Genomic DNA, 8,546 nt, shown 5'->3' with positions numbered 1-8,546 from the left:
ACATCATATTGCAGGCTATAGTTGATTTGCCGTTTGGGTTGCAATGTGACAACAATGCTAAGATCTGATCGAATGCCAAGAGTGGAGGATTCTCTCATGTATTTGATTGGAAAGTTAGTGTACGTGCATTGACGAATCGTTTCTGATTGAGGGGTAGCTGTGCATTGCGTTAGGTGTTGGCGACAATAGAAAATGGTGAGGAGCAACCGGAGGGCGTAGGATAACATACCGATGGGCTAAGATCATGGCGGTCCATAAAACTAAACTTCTCTTGGACATTTCATCAACCACCTTTATTGCCTCCTCAACCAACAACAATGTGGCATAACCGCTAATCGTTGTAGTCCAAATAACTATATCCCTTTTGTTATTCCATCAAACACCTTCTATGCATCAACCTAGTCACCAAAACATAGATATATATGAGCAAAATTGTTATGCACATAATCTTTCCTGAAGCATAAGCTTGATAATAATCCATCAATTTATAAGAACAAGGCATTTTTAACAAGATATTGCCAAAAAACCCCAAAATTTCAAAATGTTAACATACCGTTTTCTATTGGTTGGATTTGAGTGGACTGGGTGGTCCTAGGGCCGTTGCCACCGTCCCCTTCAACGAAGGATCTAGCGAAGAGAAACCTGTATGGTTACATTGGACGCCATTGCAAGAGATCAAAACCCTTGAATTTTTAGGGTTTTTTTTAGTGGGAGGAGAACTAGAAAGATGGAGATAATTAGAAAGAGAGAGTTGAGCCCTGGGTAGTTATTAGGGAGGAAGAAGAAGAAGAACAAGGGTAATTTCAGGATTTATCTTTTATTTTTTGGATACAGTATATAAATATGGTGTATTTGATACTTTGGGTTTATAAATAAGTGGGTGTTGTACTTTGGGTGTATAGATCATAATGAAAATAGGTGGGTTTAAAAATAAGTTGGAGTAAAACTTTGGGTTAAAAGAAGATTTTCCCTAAAATTATTCATGCGCAAACCACGAAAGCTGAATAGAGTCTTTATTGTTTCTATATATGTAGATTATCATTAGCTCATAAAAAAAATCAAGTTTAGATGTTACATAAAATTTGAAAGAAAACATATTGTTGATGTAAAGTTACCTTGTTGAAAAGGTCCTACCAAACTATAAAAATAAAACCCTTACTCTTATGTATCATCCAGCATAGTTTTTGGTGTCTTCAATCAATGGATATTTGGAGCCCTCAGCTTAAGTTGCAATTCAAACATCATTCCAAGAACCAGACTTCCTGGAAACCTACTATTAACTGACTATTTCCTTTAAGGTCAGATTTATGATTTACTTGTGGACTTCTTTTAGAGAAAAAAGGCCCTATGCTAAGGGACTGGAAAGGTTGACATTACATGCGAAATAAAATGCAAATGATGGATAGGTGGAAATAAATAACCTGATCTTAAATGTATTTTGAAGTTGTCAATGGACATAGTAGTGCCCAAGATTTAAAAGCATATAGCAAAGGTTGCACATTCCAAGCAATTTTGCTGTAAAATGGAGAATCATAGTTCTCTTTTTTTCGTTTTCTTTTTTAACATCTTCTGTCATTTTGTATGGTAAATGAAGGGCATTCTTAAAAAAAAAGGGAAAATTGTGTCCAGGCCCCAAAATCGTGTCCTTGAAGTGGCCCAGCCCCACCAATTATTCCCCTTGGGCTGCCGCCCCAAAAATGCGTTATTCGTGTGGTCCAGCCCCTTTAGCCCTCTTTTATACGTATGCTCCGCGTATTTAGGCAAAAAGACCCAAAATGCCCTCGTCTCTCATTGGGAACCGGCTACAGGTAGCCATCAATGATCGTCGATCTCTCCCATCGCAGTTAAGGCGAAGAGACGGCGGAAAGCGGGGGAAAAAAAGGCAGGTTCCCTCCATTACTGGTCCGCTTCAGCTCCTTATTAATGGGATATAAATTCGGGCAATTTTTTCTCTCATTCTCCCATTTATGAAATCAGGGTTTTTCCCTTCATCTGTCAACAACCGTTCTGAGCTTTAAATTCCCTCCATTACTCCTCATAACTGTCTTCATAACTCTCAACCACTCCCAATGGCCGCCGATGACTTGATTTGTATGGTGTCTTTAGGCGAGAAGGCCATGTTTATGAAGCTCTGCTCGAAAACACGGTTTTATGAACTGAAATTTGATGTGGCTAAAAGAATGAAAGTACCTGAAGAAGCTTTATCCTTGGTATATAAATCCGAGAGGCACCCCAACTTGACTTTTTCAATTGACAACGAAGATGACTTAAAGTGCATGTTGGAGTACAATCGAAATGTCGGTTGTACAGAGATTCACCTGCTCGCTGTTGTTAATAGTATTGTTAATAAAGAGTGTTCCAGTTCTGAAATAAAGCAGAAAGTTATTGGTGGAATGTAAGTAATTAATGATTCTTTATAACATTTAGCTTTGTGTGACGTGAACATACTGATTTCAGGCTTTAAGGCAAAGCCGCATAACATTTTAAGTGTTTTTTAACTTCATCTTTTGGAATCCCGTTATGCGCTTTGAATCCCTTCAAGTTAACAAATTAATTATCGTCGTAACTGTCAACAACCCTTAACGGTTTCCAATTGTTCGACGTGCACGGTGTCGTGTGACGTTATTGCTATATTCTTCCTATCATGAAGTGCATGTTTGAAGACAATATTTTCACTTGTTGTACGGAGATTCAGATGCAAGTGTTTGATAACATAGAGTGACCTACTTCTTAAAGGAAGTACAAAGTTATTACTGATTTATATGTAAACAATGAACTTTGGCTCAAATTGGGATTGTGTGATGTAAAAATTATGATTTCAGGTTTCTGTGCGCAGTAGAAAAACATAGATGTCATCTTCGAAATTTATACGTTAACTCTTCATCTTTCATGTTATGTTTTGACGATATATGTTAATCTTTAATTGAACATGTTAACTTTCATGTGAGCATGTTAACTTTCAGCGTAACGAGTTAACTATGTAAATTGTCTGTTAAATTCCACTACTCTTTAATTAATTTATACGAAAATGGTTTGTTTTAAACATTATAAGATAGTTTTATACTCAAGTGTAAAGTTTATATCACTGGCTGATTAATTTTTGCAGCAGTGATGCCTCTTTGAATGAAGAATATTGTCATTCCCCTTCTGGCGGAAATGCTTCCAATTCAGAGAGAATCCCAAATGATTGCCCGTCTGGTGAAATTGTAATGAGAGCTGATGATATTATCAGTAAAACTTACAACATTCCAGACTGTTGGCATACAACATTAACTGAAAAGGGCCAACAATTTGAAACTGTTAATGATTTAAGACTAGCGTTGCAATACTATTCCATGGCGAAAAAGTTTGACTACGACTTTGTAAAGAATGAACCTAAACGTATCCGAGTTATTTGTCGATATAAGGAAAAAAGTTTGACTACGACTTTGTAAAGAATGAACCTAAACGTATCCGAGTTATTTGTCGATATAAGGAGCCGTATGGATGCTCTTGGATGCTGTTTGCATCCCCTGTAAAAAATGAAAAAAAATTGAAATCAAAAGGTTTGTGAATGAACATAGTTGCGGACAACATACTAACTTGTCAGGGCAATCACGGGCATCTCGTAGATTCGTAGCAGAACAATTGCGACCTGTCTTAAAAGTTCGACCTGAAATCCGCCCAAAGGATGTGCAAAAGGAGTTCCTCACTCGATATGGATTGAGACTTGAATACAGTAAGATATGGTGGGGCAAAGAAAGAGCGCAGGAGGCTATGTACGGTGATAGTTATGAGTGTTACGATCAATTAAGATGGTAAATTTTATAGTTATCTGTTTAAATGTATAAATTGATCGTGCAATATATTTCCTTAGATGTTTCCATGTTTATTTTTATAAATTTATATTTCAACTGTCACAGTGGACTGTTATGTTTCATGGAAAATTGTCAGCTCTTACATGTTAATATACATTACCCTTATGTTCCAATGTATTATATTTACGTGTAATGTGGTCACACTGTTGTACAGGTATGAGCAAAAGGTGAAGGAAACAAATCCAGGAAGCTACATTTGCATTGACCAGAATGAAGGAAGGTTCAAAAGACTGTTTATATGTTATGCTGCTTGCATCGTTGGTTTCTTAAATGGGTGTAGACCTCTATTATTTTTGGATGGGACCTTCTTGAAAGATAGATACAAAGGCCTGCTCCTGAGCGCTGTAGCATATGATGGAGACCAAGGGATATTTCCACTTGCGTATTGCATATGTGATCAGGAAAACGTTGATAATTGGAGATGGTTCCTGCAATGCTTGTGGTCTATACTGTACGAAAGGCCAGACCCATACAATCCTCCCCATCAACTGGTTATTATTTCTGATGCCGACAAGGGAATCCAAGAAGCGGTGAGAGAATATTTTACTGAAGCAATTCACTCAAGATGTGTTCTGCACCTGGTTGAAAATTTTAGATCTAAGCTAAAGGATTTGGGAATGAAAGCAAAGGACACACATGTTTTGGGGAATTTGCTCCAATCAGCTTGCTATAAATACACTGTTGCGGAATGGAACGACTACATGAAGGATATATATGAGATGTCTCCAGCTGCATATGAGATTGTAAATAACTACTCGCCAGAGCATTGGGCGAATGCCTTCTTCCCTGGCATTAGGTACTGCCCTCAATCATTTCTAGTGAATATCCCCTTTTGCAGGTTAACTATCGGTGATATATGTTATCGTTTATCACTATATGTTAACTTTCATGTTATTATGTTAACTTTTCCTACTAAAGGGAAAGTTTGGTGGTTATGTGTTAATCTTATTACATATTGGATGCTGAATGGGACTTTGTTTTATTTTGATGTTTGCAGATATGGTCATGTAACTTCTAACATTGCAGAATCCTTTAACAGCTGGATACGTGAAGCTCGAATGCTGCGTATCCTGCAAATGGTGGAGCATATCCGCAAGCAAATTATGACTCGCATGAACAACAGACGCATAATGGCTGAAAAGTGGACAAGCTATCTTTGTCCTAAATCTGAGCAGATTGTTAGAGAACATATGGAAAGAGGATCTACGTTAGAGATTAAGCAATCTAGAGATGATATATTCGAAGTGCAATCATAGAGAACCACTCACGTTGACTTGGGGAAGAGGACATGCAGTTGCCGTGCTTGGGACGTAACTCGTATTCCTTGTGTGCATGCTTGTGCAGTCATCATTTATATGAAAAGAGAGGTATATCAGTATTGTGACTGGTTCATGTCCGTAGAGGCGTTTAAGAAGAGCTACGATGAAATATTATATCCCATACCAGATTATGAGATGTGTAGTGTGCCCAAGGATGAAATCCAGATTTTGCGACCAATTACCACGAAGAAGAGGGGAAGAAATAGAACAAGACGCATAAACAACAGAACCATCATGAAACGTCCTGTCAAATGTGGTCGATGCAAGAGGGAAGGGCACAACCGAGCAACTTGTAACGAGCCCATCCACGATTAGTGTGCCATGCTTACGAAGAGGAGGAATGGCGCTAGAGAAATATAAGTTGCATTTAAGTTTCCATTATACAAATGGTAGATTTTTGTGCTCTGCTGCCAGACAGCAGGAGGTTTTGAATTTTGTACTTAAACATGTGAACTTATATCTATCTCTATACTACTACTACTTTTAGCTGAATTTGTTATCATAAAGGCCAACTGTTTGAGGTTAAATTGCTGTCAGGTCTCAAATCTACGTGACTGTTCAACGGCTAGTTGGTATACTGTTCCAACAGACATATTCCAACGGCTAGGTACTTGTTCCATTTGCTTTATATAATGTTATGCAAGGCTCAAGTAAAACCATATCTCTTGTTCCCTCCCTCCCTTTGTAGCTCATTTAGAGACTAAGATGAAGACCGAGGATGCCTCTCAGTCAGTAGAAGAGCCATGTTGTTTCTGCAAGCTTCCAAACCCCTTCAAGCAGTGCAAAATTAGGAGCAACAAAGGTAGATACTTCTGGGGATGTGCAAAGTTCCCAAATAGGCAATGCAAGTTTTTTGCTTGGGCTGACAATGTCAATGCAATGAAGGAGAACGTGGCTGTTCACCAAGAAGCACCCGCTGAAGATGAGATAGCAAGGTAAAATATTTGAAGAAAGCATTGAAGCAGTCTAAGCGTGAAGTTGAAAAATAGAAAACCTGTTCGTGCTTTCTATGTTGTTTTTGTGTTGTTCTAATTTGCTTAAACATTGTGATATGCAAGCTGAAAATGAACTGATATATGTGCAGTTCATAGCAGAACACTACATCGTCTAAAAATCGCTCTTCGTTTTATTAGTTTATTGGCTATCGATTTGTAAAATTTTCACTGAATTGGTTAGCTTTCAGAGCTGTTCGATCTAATCCAAAGTGGGTAGTTGAACGGTTGACATCTTTAATTTTGCACAATTTGGTTTAGAGCGACAGGTTTAACTTTCAGTGTAACTGGTTAACTATTTCTGGCGATGGTTAACTTCCAGCGAAGCTGGTTAACGTTTACTGAATCTGGTTAACTTTTTCTGAAATTGGTTAACTTTCGTCTACACTGGTTAACTTTTGTTGTAACTGGTTAACTTTTGCTGAAAGTGGTTAACTTCCAGCGAAGCTGGTTAACGTTTACTGAATCTGGTTAACTTTTTCTAAAATTGGTTAACTTTCGCCTATAGTGGTTAACTTTTGTTGTAACTAGTTAACTTTTACTGAAAGTGGTTAACTTCCAGCGAAGCTGGTTAACGTTTACTGAATCTGGTTAACTTTTTCTGAAATTGGTTAACTTTCGCCTACAGTGGTTAACTTTTGTTGTAACTGGTTAACTTTTGCTGAAAGTGGTTAACTTTTGTCCAATCTAGTTAACCTCCTCCGTAAACTGACTGGCTTACAGCAAAATTAAAGAGTGCATGTCCTGGCACGCACCATGTGCTTCAATATCCGCTTGATGTCCTGGCACGCAAAATTAAAGAGTGCATGTGCTTCAATATCCGCAAAATTAAAGAGTGCATATCCATAACAATCCATTTCAATTACATCATAATGTTAGAATCGTCTTTCACCCACCATGTGCTTCAATATCCGCTTGATGTCTCTGTTCCCATCCTTCCTCAAGAAGTTTGGCTGCAATCCTGGCACGCAAGACGGCCGAATTGTCTCCGGGATTACTTACCTGAATCGCATCAATCCCATTGATTATAGCCTTCATGTATAAGGGAATGAAAAGCCCACAATCAAAACTGCAACGCGGAGATGCAATAACAGTTCTGTTAGATATGTGTTGTGGGATGCAATAGAATTAAATTCAAGTTTCTAAATTACTAACATTCCAGATTGTTGCTCGCAAGGGACGCCCTTATATCTAAACTTCCTCCAAACATTGTCTGGATCAAAACCATCCTTCATATGGTCCATGAAGCCAATTACTTTATTCACCGGTTCAATATATGCATCATGGGTAGCTGAGCTGTAATGCTTGACAACGTCCTCATCCAACCTGACTTCAGCAAGATGCCAATGATCCTGACGCACAAGCGGGATAAGGAGTACACTCTTCCTCGTAGCAATATGCTTTTGTATAAATGAAGTATATATGTGTGGGAAATCAGGAGTGTTTGCATAAAGGTTGTGCTGTATAATCCAAGTATAATGGAATGTTATGACGGGAGTAAACACGTATTAAAGAATCATAGTATCGTAAAGTATATACCTTACGCAGAAGAAGACTGATACAATCCCATACTTATGGCTCAGGGGAACCATTTCTAGCCTATCCAGCCATGAGCTTATTCTATCGATCAAAGCTTCCATCACCTGGAAATGGAACATACATAAGACACACATTAGATTGCATAACAACCCTGTCAAATTGTGAGGAAAAATTGCATAAGTGAGGCAATTAAACTTGCATGGTCATCAATACGTCCCCCTCGTAGTAGGTTGAGAAGCTCCATAGAATCAATACTACTGTTTGACATTTTTAAAACAATCATGACCTGATATATGACACAAAGATACAAAGATTAACATAAATGGTAAAACGTTAGCCTGATTCTGGAAAATTTAACATATAACGATGAACAATAACATGTTATAGCATAAGTTAACATCAATGAGCATAAGTTAACATGTTTCTTTTAACATGAACATGCATATAGAAACCAGAGTTCGCATGGATTGAACTTACTGATGAGCTTTCTGATTGCAAAACTCTAAGACCCATCTGTTCTCCTCTAGAGTGAGCTTTGCCGCTACATGATGGGGTATTCTAAAGTTGTGAACAAAGGTTCCTGCGCTATCAACCAGGCGTATGCTAAAATCATCAACAAAAGGAATCCCCTCGTTCAGCAACTTCAACAGAGCCTCCTCCTTCTTCTTAATTATTTTGGTTTTTTGAAAATCCCACGTGCATTCACTAGGTTTGCAGTAGTACCTGATTTTTTCCCTATCATCCTCCTTGTGATGTGAAATTGTAATTAATTTTGGTTGGGCTATCTTCTTCTTTTCCTTAGTGAAAGGGGTTCGGATTAGCTGAGAACGAGTCCTGAT

At 38.1% G+C, this 8,546-nt stretch overlaps 1 protein-coding gene across 1 annotated transcript; it reads left to right on the top strand.

Annotated features, from left to right (window-relative positions):
• On the top strand, positions 2,070-5,113 carry LOC109839266. Its single transcript, XM_020407697.1, has 5 exons — positions 2,070-2,395; positions 3,107-3,381; positions 3,590-3,797; positions 4,012-4,695; positions 4,855-5,113. Exons 1-5 carry the CDS (start codon positions 2,070-2,072, stop codon positions 5,111-5,113), a joined length of 1,752 nt encoding a protein of 583 aa, XP_020263286.1.

The sequence above is a fragment of the Asparagus officinalis genome, chromosome 4 (genome assembly GCF_001876935.1).
Source record: "Asparagus officinalis chromosome 4, Aspof.V1, whole genome shotgun sequence".
Lineage (NCBI taxonomy): Eukaryota > Viridiplantae > Streptophyta > Magnoliopsida > Asparagales > Asparagaceae > Asparagus > Asparagus officinalis.
The sequence above is the reverse complement of the archived record's forward strand: the minus strand, read 5'-3'. Positions and strand labels throughout refer to the sequence as shown.

Bases quoted from the DNA above. Each gene is read 5' to 3' on its own strand.
- LOC109839266 (XM_020407697.1), top strand. From the start codon at position 2,070: ATGGCCGCCGATGACTTGATTTGTATGGTGTCTTTAGGCGAGAAGGCC. The intron at 3,382-3,589 runs GTATCCGAGTTA...CTAACTTGTCAG, and splicing joins TGTAAAGAATGAACCTAAAC to GGCAATCACGGGCATCTCGT. The intron at 3,798-4,011 runs GTAAATTTTATA...ACTGTTGTACAG, and splicing joins TGTTACGATCAATTAAGATG to GTATGAGCAAAAGGTGAAGG.